This window comes from Bemisia tabaci, chromosome 4 (genome assembly GCF_918797505.1).
Source record: "Bemisia tabaci chromosome 4, PGI_BMITA_v3".
NCBI lineage: Eukaryota > Metazoa > Arthropoda > Insecta > Hemiptera > Aleyrodidae > Bemisia > Bemisia tabaci.
The window spans coordinates 33185097-33207760 of record NC_092796.1 but is presented as its reverse complement, the minus strand read 5'-3'; the positions used below and the strand labels follow the sequence as shown (position 1 = coordinate 33207760).

The 22664-nt window shown below is 41.6% G+C and overlaps 2 protein-coding genes across 3 annotated transcripts in view; one reads left to right on the top strand and one right to left on the bottom strand.

Moving 5' to 3' along the window:
• The window catches only part of Plc21C (Phospholipase C at 21C), a 68921-nt gene extending 50445 nt beyond the window's left edge, over nucleotides 1–18476 (bottom strand). Inside the window, exons 1-2 of the mRNA XM_019050569.2 lie at nucleotides 17968–18476; nucleotides 17040–17117 (exon numbers count right to left, since the gene is read on the bottom strand). Of these exons, the coding sequence (XP_018906114.2) occupies nucleotides 17040–17117; nucleotides 17968–18063 (174 nt within the window). The 5' untranslated portion in view covers nucleotides 18064–18476. The remainder of the gene's footprint in view (nucleotides 1–17039; nucleotides 17118–17967) is intronic.
• A 3570-nt stretch (nucleotides 18477–22046) lies between these two features.
• Nucleotides 22047–22664, top strand: part of Nin (blastoderm-specific gene 25D) — a 40380-nt gene continuing 39762 nt past the window's right edge. Inside the window, exon 1 of one of the 2 annotated variants that reach the window (XM_072299718.1) lies at nucleotides 22047–22300. The gene's annotated coding sequence lies outside the window, so the exon portion shown is untranslated. The remainder of the gene's footprint in view (nucleotides 22301–22664) is intronic. The other variant, XM_072299719.1, reaches the window with a different exon arrangement.

Below are 22664 nucleotides of genomic sequence, written 5' to 3'. Positions count from 1 at the left end.
CTGTATCACTGTTGGAGCCATTTCAGTATATCAACAAACGTCACACATCCTAATAAAATTTCAAAACAAAAATATATACAGTCATTGAATTTTGAACGAAAATTTTAAAATCACCTCTTTGATGTTTCTTCTTTCGATTTGGGGATGGTATATCAACAAATGTCACCCACACTAATAAAATTTCAAAACAAAAATATATACCGTCATTGAATTTTAAACGAAAATTTTAAAATAACCTCTTCGATGTTTTTTCTTTCGATGTTGGGATTAAATTTAAGGGTTTCCATAGCTACGAAATAAATTGATCTTAACGCCAATTGATTCACACGCCACGCGCAGATCCACCGGACTCGGACGAAGAAGACTCAGACGATGACTGAAAGTAGCTGAAAGCTGAAAGGAAATAGCTGAAACGGCCTCATTGGACGTGAGTTTTGGACATAACTTTTTTACCTTACTGGACCACAGAAATGTGACCTAATACCACTGGACGAACAAATGCGTAGGACTAACTATTTACCAGGACGAATTTAACTTGGACCAGATTTCAAGGACAAAAAGTCGTGGACAAAATAAATTGGACGAAAAAATTTATGGACAAAAAAAATTGGACCAAAAGTCCTATAACCATGCGATACGGCAGATCGGCATATCGACGGTGAAACTACCAAACCACGTATCTCGGTTTGCGACGTCGCAGACTTCCTGTCATACTTTATTTTTTAAATGAAAAACTACTTAACGTCTAGTCTTGAAAATTTCTGTGATTTTTCCTCTTTGTGCGGAGAAAATTCTGTGAAAATTTCAAAGAATGATATTGATTTGGTCGACTTCAAAAAAATAAAATGCGAGCGTAGATTTTTAAACACCGCAAACGAGATACGTGGTTTGTTAGTTTCACCGTCGATATGCTGCCTCGAACTCTTTACATACTTTTTGGACTTAAAATGTTAAAATTTTATTAAAATTCCAACGAAAAAGTATATGAGATCCGGGATCCACGGGTGAAACTTCAGATAGGACTTTCGGCGGCAGTGGCGTGGCGTGCTTTGCGATATATCGATTGTTATGCCATTTAAATCAATGGAAAAAGATCGACAGACAGGGTGTTCGCAGCGAACACCTTGATAATCGATTCTTTACCATAAGTTTAAATGGCATAACAATCGATACATCGCAATTCACGCCACGCCACTGTTCGGCGGGTCTGTTGAGCTCCATCGAGCTTCGTTGTGCTTCCTAACGATTCGACATGGCGAGCCTCCAGGGTTTTCAGTATTCTTCATTTTCTGATTCCCCGACTTTCCTTGGCTTCTCTCTGACTCCAAATTTGTTGATTGAACCACTAGACTAGGTACACGATAGGAAAGAGTAACCGACAGTTTTTGTTAATAGAGGAAGTAGAACACAAAGTAACCTAAACGTGTGGTTAATAGTTTTCGGTTACTTTCCCTTTGGGTTACATTCGCCAAATTTGAGAGTCGAATATTTGCAACCTCGTTAAAAATCAGGCGCAAACTTTCAGGATCGAGCCGAAATCGTGTTGGTAATACTCCAGCTCCAGCAAGGCCGAATTTACCTACTTGCCGCCCATGGACCGCCTGTATTTTGCCGCCCCCTTCTCTTTCGTTTTGAAACATCAATAAAAACCATCAAGTGAACGTGCCAGGGGGGAGGGGTGCATAAGACGCGTTTACTCGTGTTGGACACATTTTTTGGGGAAGCCCTGTCAACACTACTAGCAAAAGTTCACGGAACCTTGCGCGAAAGTTAAGTTTCGTAAACCTATCTCTGTGTGGACAAGGCCTTCCATTCATAAGAAATGAACGAAAAAATTATGAAAGAGCGAACATAAATATGGTTTAACGATCTTAACTTCCGCCGCCGGGCCGCGCAGACCGCACTGTGCTTGGTGCAATGCGTGAAGTATTCCGACAGTCTCGTAGGCGCTATGCGTTTCACGCCGACCGCTGCTGACCTCACTGTGTTTGACGCAATGCGTGAAGTATTCATGCTGTCTTGCAGGCGCTAAGATGTGTTACATGCCGACCGCTGCGCCGAGGGCTTCTCCTTTTCATCGCAAGTCCTGGTCATCATTCCTCTCTAAGTCGCCCCGTTCCAGGCCAAATTGCGTGTTTGGTTTCTCTCTTAACTCGACTAAGTAAAGGTGCTGTCTCTTGTATCACTGAAAGACGACAAAATTAGAAATTACTATATTCTCAGGAAATGAGAGATTTTGTCGCCTCTTCTCGTTTCTAATTTTTTTTCTAAATCCGACTTTTTTTTAAACCTACATTTAAAACAATTGCACAATTGGCCGCCCCCTAAATTTGCCGCCATAGGCCGCAGCCCATGTGGCCACCCCCTTAATCCGGCCCTGTACTTCAGTGCGCTAGCAACTCGCAAATCGCAACAACATCGAGAGGACCAAGAGGACATTAGTTCAACAGCGGACTAATTATTGAAATTGGTAAACAAACCTATGGACAGAGAAGACATAGGGGATATGGAGCGATCCTATTGGTTGAAATGGGTGGTTCCTTCAGACGAAGGGAGAAAATGATGGACTATCTATAGGGTCTCTCGTGTGTTGCTGTTGGTTAGTCTATAATACCTACCTCCTTTTTCCATTACAACCACCCGCTTCCACCAATAGGATCTCTCAGAAAAAAAAGTAGTTAGCGTTGAGAACTAATTTGGTAAGTTCTCGCCAAGTAGAATCAAAATTAGGCTTCAGAACTAATTTATTGTACTGAAGCACCAATCAATTCGCTTCATACGCTGACTTGACTTTACTAGAGCGCGAACCAGAATTGGAAAACAGCACTAGCTGTAAAATTAGCGCTGTGGTAAGACAAATTCACCTTCGGATCAAACTAATTCGCCCTCAACACTAACTGCCACATTGTCCGTTACATTTATTTAGTTTCGAAAAAGTGGCGTCGGTACAACAGCCTCAATCGTGTCAGCTCGTGAAAATCAATTAAAATGTGAAATTTCGGGCTCGTTTGACAATGTAAATACTCCCGGTATGATTTATAGTGTCCTCTCTTTCTTGAAAACGTTCGAAAGCAACATAAATAAACCTGTTAAGGTTAGAAATCGTCTGTTCGATTCAAAACGTAAACAAGCATGATATTCGTTGGAGTCGTCAATCTTCTGTATTAAATTGCGATTAAAGCGTTCCGCGTTCAGTTTATATTTTACGAAAATCTGTGAACTTACTGCTTACTTCTATAGTTCGTGTTCTCCCGTAATTTCAAAAGAATATCTCAAGTGTTCGGACGAGATATGTTTATTCAGTGTGAACATTCGCTACCGTTTCATGTGTGAGTGTGTGTCTCTCTAAAGGATAATTCTGTCTACTTGCACATACCTATGGGATATTCCTTTCCTCTGTCGTTCATTTGGAACCGGTCAGTTGATTTTTACCTCTCATCTTTTAAGAAATCTTCTTTTCCTGAAAGTATTGTCCAGTTATCATTCGCATATCTCTTTTGTCTTCTTCGTCTATAGCTTTGTCCATCAATTTCAATAATCGGCCTGCTTAACACTTTCTTTACGCCCGAATATCTCAGAATAATCAATGGCTCCTGTCGATTTGGTCGATGAACTAAGTCCTTTTAGTTAATTTGACTAAAAGAAAAGTAACTCAAAGTAACCATAAACCCGCCAGTTTTTAGCTGTGTGGTCCATTAATTTGAAGTTGCCCTGATTTTAAAACTCTTTAAAAAAATTTCGGTGCCTTCATTATCGAATTGACTGATTTAGTGGCTACGCCATGGTTTCATTGTAAGCAAATACATAACCTTGTCACTGATTCGCGCCATAAAGGTAAAATGCGTCTAACTGTTACTTGCAATCGAAATTCCTCGTGAATTATGAGTTTATGATTCATTTTTGTCATTTTGGGGGGATCTGAACAAGAAAATTGGGGACTTTCGGGGATATCGGGGACACCCTTCCAAAATCGGGGATAATCGGGGACATTGGGGACTTTTGGGAACCGACCCTAAAATCAGTCTATCAGCGATCATAATTCCGAAAGGACGTTCCGAGTGAACATCGCAAAGCGTTCTAACTTAGAATAAAAAAATGAAAGTGAGGGCTTGGCAGAAAACGGCACTAATTAATGAGGGAATGCCATCTTCTTTTCAGTTTTCCCGATGCTCCTTTCGGGTTCCCGGAGATGAAGAGGAGCGCCCGGGGTCTCGTTCGACGACGACGATGTTGACGGACGATTTCCCGTCCAATAGCGTCAACTAGACCGCTTATGTCATGTCAGTTTCTATTTTCTTTCCTTTCCCTTTCATCTCAACTCTACGCCCGCAATAGGGCCGAGCGTTGTGGAAGCATCCGAATGTTGCCGAATAAAATCTTCCTTTTCCGGAATGGTTATTAATATATCGATGGCCAAAGTGCGAAACCGCGTATCTTTATAACGGTGCTTCAAAATCTCCACTCATAGTTTATTTTTTTGAGGAAAGACAGGTCAACTTTATAGCTCGGATTTTATACAGATTGTTCTGCTAACTGAGAAGAAGTATCAAGGAACTTTTCAAGAAATTATATTTACTATACAGGGTGTCCCAGGATTAAGTACGAATATTGAAGGTGTCGATTCTTTGGGTCAAAAGAAGACGTTTTCGTGGTATAACTTTTTGTCGAAAAACGCTTTCCGTGGGGGCCCCATTATCCCCCTATTATCAGCTCCTATTATTCTCTACTAGTCTCTATAATCTCGAAAACGATGAGTTATAGCGAAAAAACGCGGAAGGTATTTTCGCAATATTTTTCAACACTGAATCTTGCGGTGCTGTCAAAAATCAATTTAACATTTCAGGTAGCCCACAAGGGCTATAATCCTGCGCTTCAGTCCCGTCCCCCCTACGTCCCTACAACCAGTCCCAGGCAACCATTGTTTAAGACCGTCAAATTCGGGTCGCCTGGCCGGGAATCGAACCCAGGACCTCCCGATCATAGAGCTAGCGCTACAACCACTACACCATAGGAGGCCGACAAGATAAAAAATACTGATTGTAACTTTGATTCTTACCGATCGAAATTTGGCGACGCTCCGATGGTGCTACGGCGAACAGAAAAACAGCTTAAGGCTCGTTCATTCATCGTGAACTTGGAATTTCGGCTGTCATATCGGATTGCCCCGTCTTGATGGGCCTAGCGGAGCGTGGAAAGCAAACTCGCCCGTCAGTCGGTCGCTTGGCCGACGAAAGGGCGCAAGTGCACTTAGGGATGAGCCCCAGGAAGTATCGAGTTGTATTAACAACAGGGTTCATTACGAAAGGAAGTTCCGCGCCCATACGTCAGGGGGGCGACGACTTATTTCCGTCAACGGCGCTTCCTCGATACAGTTGTCAGATTGTGCAATAAAACGTGGATACTTTTTACTGATTCCCGAACGAAGGGACGCAACTCCATTCCTAAGTTGCCAAATTGACTCAAACAATGTAACTTCTTAATAAAAAAAGAAAACTTTTCGCGCAAACCCGAAGTCAATATCTCAAACCGTTTCAAAATGGCGGCCGGTTAAAGTTCAAAATGGCCGAAAATTCACACCGGTTATTTGTCGATGAATTTGCGCGAAAATCGGTATGTAGGGGTATTTTGACACGAGAAAAACGAATTTGACGTTAGATTTTAAAAAAAACCGAAATTTCCAAAATGGCCGCCGGTTAAAGTTTAAAATGGCCGAAAATTGTCACCTCGGTTTTTTACTGATGGATTTGCCTAAAACTTGGAATTTGAGAGTATTTTGGCATAAGATAAACAAATTTGAACTTAGAATTTAAAAAAATCAATTTTTGGTCATTTTGAACTTTAACCGGCCGCCATTTTGGAAATTTCGGTTTTTTTGAAAATCTAACGTCAAATTCGTTTTTCTCGTGTCAAAATACCCCTACATACCGATTTTTGCGCAAATCCATCGACAAATAACCGGTGTGAATTTTCGGCCATTTTGAACTTTAACCGGCCGCCATTTTGAAACGGTTTGAGATATTGACACACGGAGAAAAAAACTTCGTGCGTGGGACCCGAAGTTGAGGTCATATGGATCTCTGAAGTTTTCGGATCACGTATCTAAAAACTTGAGGTCCAGCTGCCGAAGTTCGGGTCAGACATCTGAAGTACTTCGATATGTACCAAAGGGTTCGGGCCACACATCTGAAGTATACTCAGGTACATACTGAAGTACCTCAATGTCTGACCCGAACTTTGGTAGCTCGACTTCAAGTTTTCGGATGCGTGATCAGAAAACTTCAGAGATCCATATGACCTCAACTTTGGGTCCCATGCACGAAGTTTTTTTCTCCGTGCACGAATAAACATGCATGCATGATTTTTTTCCAAAAGTCTGATTTTCATACGAGATCAGAGGAGAAATCAGTGATATCTTCAATTAGAAATGCCCAAGATTCCCCCGATTGTTGAAATTGACAGACAAAGCGATAGACAAAGAAGACATAAGGAATGTGAAGCAATCCTACTGGTTGAAATGGGTGGTTCGCATAGACTAAGGGAGAAAATGATGGACTAACTAGAGGGTCTCTCGTGGGTTGCCATTAGTTAGTCCAACATCTACATCCTTTGTCCATTGCAACGACCCGCTTCCACCAATAGGATCCAGGATCCCTCCATACCCCTTTCGTATTCTTTGTCTATGGCTTTGTCTTAAATTGATACTTCAACAATCGGCCAGCTGGTAAAAATGCAATTTGCCCGGGGAAATTTGGCAACAATGAAACGCAGTTACGTTCTTTTGTGATGGAAACTCCGACTGCACATGGATTTTAACGGGGAAAATTGCTGTTTTTCAGCACTATCTGGCAACCATGCATGGAGATACGTCCTTACGCCGTTCCTTTGGTCAGCTCTTTCCGTCGTCGTGGGCGACTAATTAAAAACGGAGCCGCGGGGGCAAAATCAATAATGAGTCGGCGAAATGGACGAGGATATTTTCCTTCAAAATAAATTGCTCAAAAAAAGGGGGGAAAGCGGGGGCGTGAAGGACGGGATAGTGACACGAGGGAGGACTTGAAGCGGGCGGCGAAGGGAGGCGGGGGGAGGCGACTCGTGGTGGCTAATTGGGTCGACTCAAAACTGACAGAAATTGTGAGTTAGAGATCGCACGATGAGGAAAGTATTGCGTCACTGACGACCCGCGAAAAAAAAAAAAAAAAAAAAAAAAAGAGAGAGAGAGAGAGAGAGAGAGAGAGAGAGAGAGAAAGAAAGAAAAACGAGAACCGTGTCCGAGAGAGAAAAAGAGACCAAAACCCGATTTTGTGAACCGATGATGACTCGGGCAGATTCCGGGGCCCCTCAAAGAGAAATGAGCATTTTTGGGGAAAAACTGAAATTTCAAAAAATGCCCTTTTTTGGCGGCCATTTTGAGGCGTCCAAAGTCGTTTCAAAAAAAAATTATAGGTAGATGTCATTTTTGTTGGGAATTTAGTGAACTTTAACTATTTTAATATAACTCATTTTTCACTAAAACCAGTTCTTTTTGAGTCGTTTAGGAAAAACCGGGAAAAGGTCGGTTGGGGGGGGGGGGGGGAGTGGTTGGTGGGCAGGGGGGTCGAGCATTCAGGGTATTCTTGAAGACTTTGAGCTGGGCGTCACAGACACCCCAATAAACAACTTACAATTAGGCAAATAATAAAACTTCATGGATAATTTTTTTCCCTAATCGCCGATTTTTGATCTAATATGCCTGAACTAGTGAACTACACCTACAGACTTATCACCCATATTATAATGGAGAATTTGCAGTTATTCGTCGTTCTTAGATCTGAGAGGGTAGGGGCCGCAACCCACATTTTAGGACTGCAGCGTTGTTCTATATTTAAACAAGCAAAGCCTTATTCAAAAAATTGACAATTGATGTCGCAATAAAAATCAGTGCAACTTTGCTTCATCTGCATATAGGAAACGCTGAAATTAAGTTACGGAGTCTGAAAAACAAGCAATGCTCTCTTAGCCAGTGTCGAATGCGACAGACACTGCACAAAATTCGTTTTAACAACTCCTGGATGCAACTATTCGGGCTCTATGGATGTCCGTGTTGCATACGCACGGATATGAAGGCGTGCATAGGCACGGATATGAAGGCAGGATATGACTGCTTCACCCTCGGTGGGCTTTACCGCGAGGATCCAAAACGGCAGAGATCATTCAATTCTTCATTTATACTACAAAGATATCACTTAGGCATGCATAAAGGTGTAGGATGTAAGATATTTTGTTCTCCAGTTTTGATATCGCGAGGTGCTGAGCATGATTTGTAGAGCAACTATATGTCTTCGGAGTATAAATTAAGAATGGAAGGCACTCCATCATATTAGATCTTTCGCACGGAGTTTCCTTGAACCTACTTTAATGAGTCGTCCTTTGTTCGGATTTTTTTTGTTCTTTCCTCCTTTGGGAAAACTAATTGGGACGTTTTAGTGCGATATTTTCAAAGAACAATCCTGAGGAAGCGCATGGAATTTGGAACGAAAACGATGACCATTCGTCTTTCGAAAAAATGAAATGCGACAGAGAATCTAGGTAACATCACAAGTCTAAATACACGTATATGATATCCTAGGGGCAATAGCGAAACTATAGCATAATAAAGTGGTAAATATATAAGTGAAAATTATATTATGCTCAGCTCATTTCCTCCCAAAATATGCGCTGTATCTTGTACTTCCTAGTTTTGATCCATTTCAGGGCGTGTTCTGATGCCTACATTTTAAACTTTCCCTCCCACCGGGCAAATATTTTCTCCTGGACAACTTTAGCTCCCCAACAAAATTTGGCTGAAACAACGCCTTTGCATCTTAACCAACAGAGTAATTTTAAACAAGAAAAGTAAACGCAAAGATAGAAGAGGTCAAACGCTCAAACGAGACCGAATGCTGATGCTGAGTGAATCGGTGGACGTAAAAACCACACAATTCCATCGATCAATCGGCCCTAGAATAAAGATACGCTTGTGGAGCCCAAGGCTCACGAGAAAACCGACTTAGGAGGTTTCAACGCGGACAGATTCAAGTCCCGAGCGAGAGGCGCGGACACCAATAAGCTGCGAAGTTGGTATTATAGGTGAGTCGGAGCGCGGACACTTGGTCGTCTCATTGTTGAAAAGACTTAACTACTTCACCACGTGAGCCGCGGAAAGCGTACAGTTGAACGTGCGGCGTGGCTCATCCGGAAATGGGAGTTAGGCTGTTTCATCCCGCCCGCGACGACGACGGTTTAACGGAGGCAGACACAAAGACGCTCGTCTCGGGGGCGCAGGCGGAGGGGGGGGGGGGGGGATGAGAAACGAGCGAATAAACAAACGTTTCCCTTTGAGAGGGAAAATTCAGCGCCGAGATCAGGGAGCAGGGAGCAGGGGGCCGCGCAGCGCCATGAGTTTTAGTTTTGGACAAAGGTTCCGGATTAACTGGGTCACTCTGCCAATTAGCCATTACCGCCTTAATGAAGCCGGCGACATTGTGCGTTCCCGTTACCGATGTTCCCTCTTCCTTGTTCCCCGACGGTGGGAGGGAACGGAATGGTAACGCCAGGAAGCAAAGGCCTCCAGCGATCTTCGAGTAGGGAGAGTGTGGACGACTCGATTTATGCAGCTCTTAGGGCCCAAAAGGGCGACAACGTGAGAAACGAAAATCACTAGAAAATAGCCGCTGCCAACCCATGCATTTGAAAGATTCATCAATAGGGCCGACAGCGCATTGTAAACACGCGTTTTTAAGGGTTAAGACTTTGGAACTGAGAAAGTTTATGCAAAATCAAAGTTTCGAGCGTACTTTTATAATTTTGGATCAGAGTGCCTACTCTCGGAGTTTGAATTAGTACCACTGGATAATTCGAGTTCATACGTTGGCTGGCTTTTTGGGCCTTAAGAGCTACATGACCTGACAGGGCCGGATTCACTTAATTGCCGCCCATGGGCCGCCTGTATTTTGCCACCCCCTTCTCATCCGTTTTGAAATATCAGTAAAAACCATCAAGTGAACGTGCCGGAGGGGGAAGGGTGCATAAGACGCGTTTACTCGTGTTGGACATACTTTTGGCGAAAGCCCTGTAAACACTACTAGAAAAAGTTCACGGAACTTGGCGCGAAAATTAAGCTCCGTAAACCTATCTCTGTGTGGACAAAGCCTTCCATTTATATGAAATGAACGAAAATATTATGAAAGAACAAACATAAATGTGGTTTAATAAGTTTAACTTCCGCCGCTGAGCCGCGCTGACCGCACTGTGTTTGACGCAATGCGTGAAGTATTCATGCAGTCTCGTAGGCGCTATGCGTTTCACGCCGCCCGCTGCTGACCGCAGCGACCGCACCGTCTTTGACGCAATGCGTGAAGTATCCATGCAGTCTCGTAGGCGCTAATATGTGTTACATGCCGACCGCCGCGCCGCGCCGAGGGTTTCTCCTTTTCATCTCAAGTTCTCGTCATCATTGCTCTCTGCGCCGCGCTGTTCCAGGCCAAATTCCGTGTTCGGTTTCTCTCTTAGTCTTAACTCAACATAATAGAGGTGCTGTCTATTGTATCACAGAAAGACCACTAAATTAGAGGTATACTCTCAGGAGATGGGAGATTTTGTCACCTTTTCTCGTTTGTATATTTTTTTCTGAATCCGATTTTTCTTTATAACTACATTTAAAAAAATCGCAAAATTGGCCGCCCCCTAAATTTGCCGCCATGGGCCGCGGCCCATGTGGCCACCCCCTAAATCAAACCTAACCTCCAAATTTTCGAGTTGTCCACACTCTTCGAGTATGATTCCTACCTATATAGGAAGCGTACGGACATGTCGAATAAATGGACGTATTTCTATCAAACGGAACTATGTGCATTTAGCCATGAGCCCTGAGATCCATAAGAATATGTGCATAACAGGGCTCACGTCATAATGCACGTAGTTCCGTTTGACAGAAATACGTCCCAATGGAGCTCTAGATAGAGCAGCCAACCGTCTGACACGAAAAACACGAAGCATGCCGCTGCCAATCTTCAGATTCCAACATCTGACAAAGATGGCCAAGAATGTTCATAAATGAACGTCCTTCCACGAAAATAAGTAAATTTACAAAAAAACTAAGTTAAATTCGTGCTTTACAAACGAAGGTTCGTAATAAAAATTGTAAAAATAAATCGTTCTGAATAATGGGTCAGTTGCGCTGGTCACAAAATCGTGTTTTGATGCTTGATTCTTAAAGGCAGGCTAATGAGATCCGTGTAAAACGCAACTTTCTACGTTCAATAATAACCGAGATATCGCCCTTTGAAAAGTCGGGTTTTTGACGTCATCCACCGCGGCAGTGACACCCTTGGTTTCTTCCACTTTGCTTTCATCAGTCAGCGTGACGCACTTTTGCACTGGTTGTTCAACGTGAGACTCGGATGAGAGAAAGGTGGAAGAAACCAAGGGTGTCACTGCCGCGGTGGATGACGTCAAAAACCCAACTTTCAAAGGGCGATATCTCGGTTATAATTGAACGTAGAAAGTTGAGGTTCGGGCAGATCTGATTATTTTTCGCTAATCTTCAAGTATCAAGCAACACAACACGAGTCTGTGATCAGCGCAACTGACTTATTGGAGTTCATAGGTTGGCTGCCTTTTTAAGCCCTAATAACTCCATAATCCAACCTCCAAAATTACCCACATGCCCGTACTCCCTTCGCCCGCGCTCATCATCGTTGGAGACCCAGCCAGGAAAAATGGGGTTTGGAGGAGAAAAAAATGATGTGTACCTATGTAATTATGTACGTATGAGCCGCTTTTACGTAATCTCGGTCGCGGTCTTTCAAAATCTTCACTATTATATTTTTTAGGAGGAGACCGAACAAAAATCATGGCTTGATATTTTCACGGAATATTCTTCACTCGAAGAAGAAAAATCACCGAAGTTTTTGAGAAACGACGTTTAGTGGTTTTTCATGTAAAATAGAAAGTAAGACAGGAAGTCTGCAACGCCGCAAACTGATAAACGCATTTCTGCAGTTTCACCATCGATACTTTGATTAGATTGGTTTGGTTGGGGGTTTTGACTATAGTATGACGGCAGGTCAGAAACTTCGTAAAACGCGATACGTGGTTTCAGAATTTAGTAATCGAAAATAAGATCAGGTCGTGAAATGATCCCTCGGAAAAATGTGTAACATTATTTGCAACCAAAATATATGATAAGAACGAGAAAGTGCTTACTATACTGTTTCAAGTAGAATACGCTTTTACGAATAGTTGAGCAATTTTTGATGAAGGTCATGGTTTATGACAGACGTCAGCACATTGATTCGATAGAATATCAACACGTTCCTACTTACGGCGGTGGTTCGTCAGTAAATACTTTGGACAACGATTTAACGGAACGTATTTTATACTATACCAGGTACTATACCAGGAACATGCGGCGGTTTTCCTTAGCACAGCAGTAAAACGCATAGAGATGCTCCATCTTACTCCTTCATCAAAACTTTTTGGGTCTTCGGTAAGCCCCGATCACGGGCGGATCCGGCAATTTGGCAACACCGGATTATCTCCATTTATACCTATACTGAATAATCGATTCGCGTCGGAGCAGCTGGCCCCTCCAGGAATCGATACATTTCCGTAAGTTTAAATGGAGGAAAGACAATGTTGCCAGTTTGCTGGATCCACCGGTGTTCCCGATCCCTGTTGAAATTCGATAAGACGTCTTTAAAACTTCTCATTTTGAGGAGCCTTGACTTGGGGACCGGATTGAAATAGAAATGGCGTTTAGAGAAATACAGCTTCGTTTAGATAAAAAGCTTGGCAAATATTCGGTCGTACGCATCGAGTTTTAACGCGGTTCCTCAAATAAAACCGAATGCCTAACAAAGTAAGTTCCTCTCGTCGGAAATAACTTGAAAAGACGAAAAATACGGGCGTCTGATAAGAGAAAGAATCTTGTTTGTGTTTACTTGAAGATCTTCGTTGCATCGTTCCGCGCGGAATTAAATATCATCCGGAGAGGGACTCTTTCTGCATCTAATTATGTCTTTGTCGGAGAATATTCTTTGAAGGAGAAAAAATACGCTGATTTCTTCCCTAGTACAGGATAATGTAGACATGTTGAATTTGTCTCGTAAAAATGGCAAGTTGGCGGTGCAATACCCAAAAAACGCACCTAGATTGCGATGTTTCAAAATATCACCTCCTTTACTTTATTTTTTTAATGTAGAAATAACCAACACCGTTCCTTGGCAATTTAGAAAAATATTTTTCACGCGGAGGAGGGATGTCACAGGTTTTCAAGGGTTGACGTTTAACCGCTTCCCACTGATATTATTCAGCATGATAGGAAATCTGCAACGTCGCAGCCGCAAACTATAGCTCGATGTTCAAAGTTCAAAACGGCGCACGTCCGTTTGCGACGTTGCAGACTTCCTGTCACACTTCATTTTTTTTCAGCTCTTTCTACGAGGATGGGGGGGAGGGATTCAAGTCCCCCAAGACTCCCCTTGAATACGATACCAGTGGGCTGATTACTGAACTTGATAGAATATTTTCTATAAGAAAGAAGAGGCAAAAATAGAAAAAGAAGACAAAGAGAAAATAAGGCGAACCTATTGGTGGAAGCAGGTGGTTGATGTACGAAAACTAACTAACAGCAACCCGCGACGATGGACCCTATAGTTAGTCCATTTTTTCCTCCTTAGTCTAACAACCCAAGTAGGTATGATTGTTTGCGATGAGTTGCGATTTGATCGTACAATGTATTGCGAATTTATCGATGTATCCATTCATAGCAATATTATTGGATGGAAAATTGCGATTTTATCGCATAAATCTGTAATAAAATCGCGATTTTATCAACGGCGCGGCGACCCATCGCAAAACTATGGAAGGAAAAATCGTGATAAATTCAAATAAAGTTGCGATTCAATCAAACGCAATTTCATAAATAAAATTGCGACAAGATCGAGGATAATCCCTCAGATGTTGATGCCTCAGTGATTCTTTCGCCGAAAAATAGCAACTCAATTTCAAAACATCGCGATTTTTCCGTTGAAAAATGTTTTTGGGGAACCAATCCGTTTCAACCAATGGGATCATTCCATTTGTCCTGCTTTGTCTTCTTTGTCTATATATTCTTGTCTATCCATTTCAATAATCAGCCCAACTTTGAAGGAGGAAGTTCGAGCAACCCTCTTCCTCCTCGATGAGTGCAACGCGACGGACTATCGCATAGTTTTGAAAAAAAAAAAAAAAAAATTATCGAATCCTGTAATCTGATAGAATACACTTAGCGAATTGGAATCTCGAAATGGATTATGTGTATTTGACGGGAAGCATGGAGCACGCAAGCAGTGGATCGCACACGCTTGGCTTGCATACTGGTTAATTCACCGATAAAGTTCAATCGATGAGGTGGCCGTGGCAGTCATCATGCAACGCCTCTTTTCAGCAGTTTTTCCAGTGCTCGTCAACCAATTTTGCTCAGACCCGTGCACGGTAAAAGCTTTCGACGAAGCACGCATTCAGACGGAACCGAGCAAACAAAGAGCGGTCGACGGTGAAACTGCAAAAATGCGTATCTCGATTGCGAGGTTTCAAAATCTCCTCTCTTATTTTATTTTTCAAACGCAGGGTGTCTACTAAAATAGGCTGGCCAAAAATCAGTGCTTTTACAGTACATTCCCGAGAAATTCAGTACCTCCTCAACAGAAAAATTCAGTACTTTTTCAGTACCTCCATTTGGTAAAATTCGAAAATTTTCACAAATTTGAATTTCTCACTCTAACTGCGACAAAAATGACAACAAAATGAAACAAATTCCGGACCTTCTTGCGGGATTTCCGCACTTTTTCAGTACTTCCGGACCGCCCTTAAAAATTCAGTACTATTTCCGGACTTGTAGACACCCTGAAACGAAGACCGCGCCAACATCGTGGCTTGACATTTCGACAGAATATTCTTTACGTAGAGAAGAAAAAAACACCCAAGCTATCGTCAATCGAGAAATGACGTTTAGAATTCTTCCATGTGGAAAATGAAGTAAGAAAGGTAATCTGCAACGTCGCAAACCGAGATAATCATTTCTGCAGTTTCACGATCAATATGTACTGACTACCGTGCTGAGGAAAAACGCCGCAAGAGCCTTCAGGCGTTGCCAGATTTCCTTTAATAACCAACAAATTAACTGGGAAAATTCTGAATATTTCTCTTCAATTTTTAGGACAATTTTGTTTCCAATTAATTCTAAAATATCGGAAAATTTCAAGGAAAAATACGCGTAACTTTCTTCAAAAATTCATGTTTTATTCGGAGAAATTTGACAACTCTTGAATGTTCATACGGCGTTCTTCCTTAGCACGACAGAATAGTGGCAAAGGAACACCAACAAGGCCAGCGTGGAGGCTACTTCAGTATTAATCTTCCATCGCATTACTACTGCGCAACGATACAACTATTCGTACCCTCCGGAATGCGTGAGGTATTACGCCACAATTGAAGGCGTTTTTGAAACTGCCAACTTTCCATAGTGGGATTCTTGCGTCGCATGTATGGTCGTGGTTTATACTAAAACTAGCTGGCAAATATTAAGTACTTTCACAATGTTTAGTTAGTACCGTCCTAAAATATTCGGTGCCTCATAAGCAGAAAAATTCAGTACTTTTTTGCCAAAAAACCATAAAGACAGTGAGACTCCCAAACGATACATCTCGGTTTGCGACGTTGCAGACTTCCTATCGTATTTTATTAATTAAATAAATAAAGAACAACTCAAGATCAATTCTGGTGACCCTCCGCGCTTTTTCTACTCGAATCGGAGCAAATTCTGAAGAAGAAGAAAAAAAAACCTGATTTGAGTAATTGATTGACATTGAATGATGTTGATTTGTTTTCCTTTAAAAAATAAAAGAGAAAATGAGATTTTGAAACAACGCATACAAGATACAGGGTCTGGGAGTTTCGCTGCCAATAATTTGCATTCATGCACAAGTCTTTTCTTTTATGTAAAAGCACCTTTCTGCATAGGGAAACCAATGACATATATGTTGTTTCTAAAATGAACCAGCAATTTCCTTATTGCAAGATGTGGTGGTCCAATACTGTTCAGGTTTTTTTTTTCTTCTTTTTTTTGATAGGTACCTAGATACCTTAATAGATAGATAGATAATAGATACCTTATGGCGCCATCGCCACCCGTTCAATCCGGTCAAAAAAAGTTAGTACGCGAGAAAATTCTTCCATCTTAAAATACAGCGAAATTGGTTTGGGGCTCGATTTAACTCAGTTTTTTTTTTTGTGAGAAGAAAGTTTTAATGAAAAGCGAGTGGCAAGGACCGTACTTTTTTTACTCGTCTGTTAGATTCAGAAGCTTTTAGTGCACCCATAACATTGGACATAAAATTTCGAAATAGGAACGTGCCCTGCTGTGCATAATTTAGCACCATACTTGTGGTCTAGTCACTTTAGTGAATCTGCAAATTTCAATCGAAAAAACTCAGAACTCTCGTCATAAATGATTATGTTGTTGGTGAGAATCCCTCCTCTCTCCTTTTTCCCATAGCCAATTCTTAGAAGACTTCCCAATCTGAGACAAACCCATTCCTTGGCATTCACGGCTGCTCCTTCAGAGTCGACTAAGGGACTAAGAAAACCTCCCGATGCTGTCCCATTATCCAGAGAACATAAGACCATACAGGTGTGTCACCTAATTTTGACCTGAATAGACTCATAGCTGCTTTGATGCTTCCATAGAAAGACACAAGATAGGCAACAGGATATGTGCCTATTAGAGATGACAAGATTTTGGATTGTCATCAAGGTTTGAAAAAGAAGGCAAAATTTGAGAAGTGTCAGCCTTTCCCAACAAGGATCTAAGTGTTGACATAGCAATTTTTCAAGGATTCAGGAGTGCCAAAAGTAAAGTAAGTAAAGGTACAAAAATTCTAAGTACTTAATTGACACCTGAAAATATATTAAAAAAACTCACTTTACTTTGAAAAGGGTTTCAATCATGAAAGATTTATTTCTATATGTGCATTCCTTACCTTATTTTGATCAGTCCAATATAAGAAGAACCCATACTTGTCCACGCGTAAGGTGACAGGTATCCCTGAGCCACTATCCTGTAAATTTAGAAGAACCATGATTAGAACTGTTGTAATCGTCTTGGGACACAAATGTTAGAATTAAGATTTACAGGAGTGTTCTCTCTACACAGGTTACTACGAATCAACTTAAGAGATCTCTTATAAAGATATGTGATAGTAAGTACAGTTGCTTTCTTTAAATGCTGGCGTAGATTTTCAGGATATGAACGCAAAAATTGAGTGGTGGAGAAAGGGACATAGGTGTCTATCTATTCATGAAAAGGTGTAAAGGCTAAAATTTGCAAACTCCAACATGACATAGATGCAATTCCCTTGCAATATTCATAAAAATTCACTTTCAATGCTGCTTATCATCAAGCCATTTCGTTTCATTCTGATCGTTCCGTTCAGTCCTCAGAAAACTTGGACTAGAATGACTCCAGACCAATGATCTCTACCTGTTACCCCTGTCGAGGAATGTATCAAAAAGGGTGGAAAGGTGCCTTTCGCTACGCTACGCATTTTGTTTCTTACTTGGAAGGATGTCCATCAACAGATGTCAAAACAGCAGGTATTGAATACTGTCTACAATTCCATATGCTATCAGGGAACTGCATAAACAAACTGTTGTCACGACTGATTACAGAATACATGCGAATGATGAGAGTAAAAGAGTCAGAAAGAGTGAGGCTAAGATTTGACGGAGGTGACACCCAAGAATTTTGTAAACAATGAATTCTGTTGATCCACCTTTCATATAATGTGAAACAGATCTTTGAACAGTCTTAAACACAAAAGAAAAGCAATTCTGAATACATATTTAACACCTATCCTAGTAATCTATGGAAGAACTAGGAGAAATAGTGAATAAATAAAGGTTCTGTACCTCATCCCACTTGATAAACTTATCACCCTCTTGAAGGGCCTCTGGGACCTCAACAGGTTTGAAAGAAACTGCATTCGTTACTTTGGATGCAGACATTTTGCGAGCTCACTGAGTGATTATCACATCGCACTAGTTGAACAAAAAGCACTTCATTATTTTCACGAGCCAGGCACGGGTGCGAAGGCGAAGGAAACTAGACCGAACTTGCTCACGAAAGACCCAAAAAAATTTTAGGTTATCAATAAATACACCCTGGGCGCCTCATCAACGCGAGCCCACCGTGCTGCTCACACACCCATTTCGAAAGGGTCGCGAGGAATGGAAAAAAAACACACCGATTTATTTTACAAAGCTGTGATACACATGAAAATGAAACAATAACAATTCGCGAGGTAAAAATCGCACGGAAAGGTAGGAACACCTCCACGGGATGGGTGGCATTGCATACTCAAATCTGGGTTCAGGCGAGCGGGCAGCTCTAGAATCGGAGAATGAACTACTGATAAGCGAGAGAATTCACTTGAGCCAATGATCTGAGCGGTTACGGGAGAAGAGAAATTCTCTCTCTCTCTCTCTCCCTTGGCTGCAACAGACGGGAGAGGGGGGGGGGGGGGGGGTCGGGACGCAGAAACGCAACGGGACCTGAAACTGTGCTACGTGGATACTGAAATGGTGACTGAAGCTGAAACCATGGGTGAAAGTACCCTTTGACGTCAAATCGGCACAGAGGGTGGAAGGTTCGGAGATGTGTCTCTCCTAGTCCGCAATACGAAACTGAAGGCATGGAGATTACGCACAACAATAATTCCCCTTCAGTTTTTGAGGTAGGCCAGATAACATGCTTGGGCACCTTTTTGGGGCGCTGACCCGCTAGCTCAGGGTGGCATGAAACGTAAGAAAGGAATGTAACATTGGAAATTTCAGTGAAATATTTCATGAAATTTCACGAGGCTGTGAACTATTTCATATTTTTCAGGGGCTAGAGTATGCAACCCGTATTCAAACACACAAAATTAGCAAAAAAATTCACAATTTTTACATTCTGCGAAACTTGAAAAGGGACCGGTTTTTTTTTTTTCAATTTCTTTCATACATTTCTGATATTTCATGAAATATTTCATTTGAAACAAGATTTTATTTTTCATGAAATTTTGCCACTCTGCGCTAGCTCTGTAGATGGGATTGGCTCTTGAGGGATATTTAAATCTTAAAAAAGACATGAAATTAAAAAAATGACTATTAAGAACATCCGCCTTGAAGCAAAAGTTTTCTACACAGAAATGTGTATCTCGTGTCGTGTGCGGTGCTTGCTTCGCAAAATACATTAGTCCATCTCCGTCTGTGATGCTCTTGAGGTTCTCTCTAAACTTCAGATCATGATTAAAAATTCCGTAAATTGTTGCCTTGGAGCATAACACTTCGATATAGTTGACTGAAATAAACGTTTTGAACGAACGTCGCACCCGTTACCCTTTCGCGAAAGCCGTGCGCAGATCTCAGATTTCGCCCGCAAAACCGAGCGTATGCAACCCGGCCCACCGCGGAGTTCAAATAGTTGCATGTTAGGTTCGAACCCAGCTTCGAATATTCTTCCACTGTTTTACGCTCCGCCGTGCATTATTCAAATGCCGGGCTTATCTATCGGGCCGGGAAGTCATTTGACTTGGTTTATATCGCGTTATTTTGCTTGTAAACTTTTTACTCTGGTGACTAAGGAACCCAGAGTAATTAACACGGGATATTCTCAAATGATCTCGAAATTTAAAATCGTGTTACTTATTTAATTTCTTATATAATTATGTAAAGAGAGAGACTAGAAAAGTATGTACTTATTCAGCTTTATTTGGATATCGATGGTCAAAGTATGACCACGTACCTCCTATTACGACGTTGCAGATTTCCTGTTACGCTTCATCGTTTGTTTCGGAAACTGGTCGGTCGATGTAATTTCTTGAAAACCTAAATTTTTCTTTTCTATTAACAAAATTTTCGGAATAAATTTCAAGCAATGAAAATGACTTGTTTCTCTTCAAAGTACTGGAATGAGAACAGAAATTTTGAAACGCCGCGATTGAGATGCGTGATTTTGCATTGCGGCCTTCGTCAAAACAACAATTTCTTATCGGATAAAGTAGACAATTTGTTCTATCCTCTTCTCATTATCATGTCAAATTGTGCTTTCAATTTTTCCGCAGAATTGCATTTCTTCAAACCTCGCCTCAATATTTATCACTTCTTACTTATCAGCATTCAGCAGACTTGCAGTAACACTAAATCTCGGGGGGTTGAGCCGCGAAGCAGACAAGGGCCCGACTCTTGTTATTTTCTTTATAGAAAAACGATCCATGTAAATGAATGTTTATTTCCTAGACATGTCAAATATAGAGGTTCGAATCAAAGTTTTCCATGAAAAGAGGCCAAAATAATTAAAAAATGTATTCCATGCAGTTTCTTTGATTATTATTATTTTAAATGAAAAGTAGATTCCAGGATTTTCCCGCATCTCCTGGCTACTCGTGGAGGCTGCAGCATATCGACGATGTAAGTCCGCGGACCACGTCTCGGTTTGCGACGTCGCCGACTTCCTGTCATACTTCATTTATTAAACGGAACACTACTCAACGGCAATTTTCTAGAACTGCCGTGATTGTTTCTTCCCTGCGAAGAGAATTCTGCAAAAACTTCAAGGAATGATGTCGATTAGTTCTCCTTTAAAAAAATAATAGAGAGACGAAGATTTTCAAACACCGCTAACGAGATACGTGGTTGCAGACTTACGCCCTTACGCCGTTGATGTGCCTTTTTTTCGAACTGAGAGACGTGTGCTCAGTCGCGCAGTCACGCCTTGTCTCCACGAGACGTTCCACGGGATTTTTCCCAAGTTTGAATCGCAGGAATGGAACTTCTTAAAATTTTTTCCCGTTAAAAAACACAACAAAATGTCCTCTTCTTATTTAGAAGTCATTCCTGGGACTCCACAAGGACTCTTAGGTACTGTGATTAGTATTGACTAACTCAATATTTTTCCCAACTTCGCAAGTGAGATTTTTCCCTGGGACAAACAGGGCCGGATTTACCTACTTGCCGCCCAAGGGCCGCCTATATTTTGCCGCCCCCTTCTCATCCATTCCGAAACATCAATAACAACCATCAAGTGAACGTGTCAGAAGGGGAGGGGTGCATAAGACGCGTTTACTCGTTTAACACATTTTTTGCGAAAGCCCTGTCAACGCTACTAGCAAAAGTTCACGAAACTTTGCGCGGAAGTTAAGTTCCGTAAACCTGTCTCTGTGTGGACAAGGCCTTCCATTTACAAGTATTGAACGAAAAAATTATGAAAGAACAAACATAATGTGGTTTAATAAGTTTAACTTCCGCCGCGCTGACCGCACTGTATTTGGCGCAATGCGTGAAGTATTCATGCTGTCTTGTAGGCGCCATGCGTTTCACGCCGACCGCTGCTGACCGCACAGTGTTTGATGCAATGCGTGAAGTATTCATGCAGTCTTGTAGGCGCTAATATGTGTTACACGCTGACCGTCGCACGGGCTTCTCCTTTTCATCTCAAGTCCTCGTTATCATTTCTCTCTAAGTCGCGCCGTTCCAGGTCAAATTGCGAGTTTGGTTTCTCTCTTAACTCGACAAATTAAAGGTGCTGCCTTTTGCGTCACCGAAAGACGTCAAAATTAGAAATTACTTTACTCTCAGGAAATGAGAAATTTTGTCGTGTTTTCTCGTCTGTAATTTTTTTTCTGAATTCGATTTTTTTTAATACCTACATTTAAAAAAACTTCAAAATTCTCCGCCCCCCTAAATTTGCAGTCATGGGCCGCGGCCCACGTGGCCACCCCCTAAATCCGGCCCTGGGGACAAATCCCATGAGACGTCCCATGGTCCACGTCGTGGAAACAAGGGGACAAGGACAAGGCCCAGGGCCCTTCGTCGACTCAAGATTCCCCTTCAATTACGACGCATAGGCAAACGCGGCACTGCATAGAGATCGTCCTGCGGCCTGCTGTTCTGATAGTTCTGATCACAGGGAGCGCTCCTATCATTACTAGTCTTCTGTATGCTTCTGTCTTATGGTCTTATTCTATGTGCTGCCATAACAGTCAAACCACAACAAAAAAACCAAGACGTGATAAGTGTGTCAATTGAATTTTTCTCTTTTCTCTTATTTTTGTAGAATCTTTATTACTTGTGTTAATCATTTTCTTCATTGGAATGTATCATTCTTTTTGAGTGCGTGCATTTAGCTCGGCCTTCATGACCTATCAACGTAAAAATTTCTTAAGTCAGTTGCTAATGTTGTTATCCTAAGCCTGCAACCAAGGTAAGAAAGAGCCTAAAATTCAACCTCGTGAAAGTTTCACTAAATTTTATTCAAAAAATGGCAAACCCTTGCTTTGGACCTTGCTTTTGACTTTAAAGAACCCCAGATAATTTTTATAGAATGTACAATATAAGTCCAAGATGAAATTGATTTATCCATTCCTCCAAATCAGGGAATCTATCACGTATTTCATTTAGCTGGAGTCCAGCTTAATTACTTCATTGGCAGCTGAAAGCCAGTCCAGTGAGTTACTGTGGTGTTGAAGGTTTCAATTCTTTGGGGACTCAAAGTGTCAATTTGTACAATGGAGCAAGATAGTGGACAGTAAGCCCCTTTAAGACGCTCGTCCTCAATGGACTTCCAC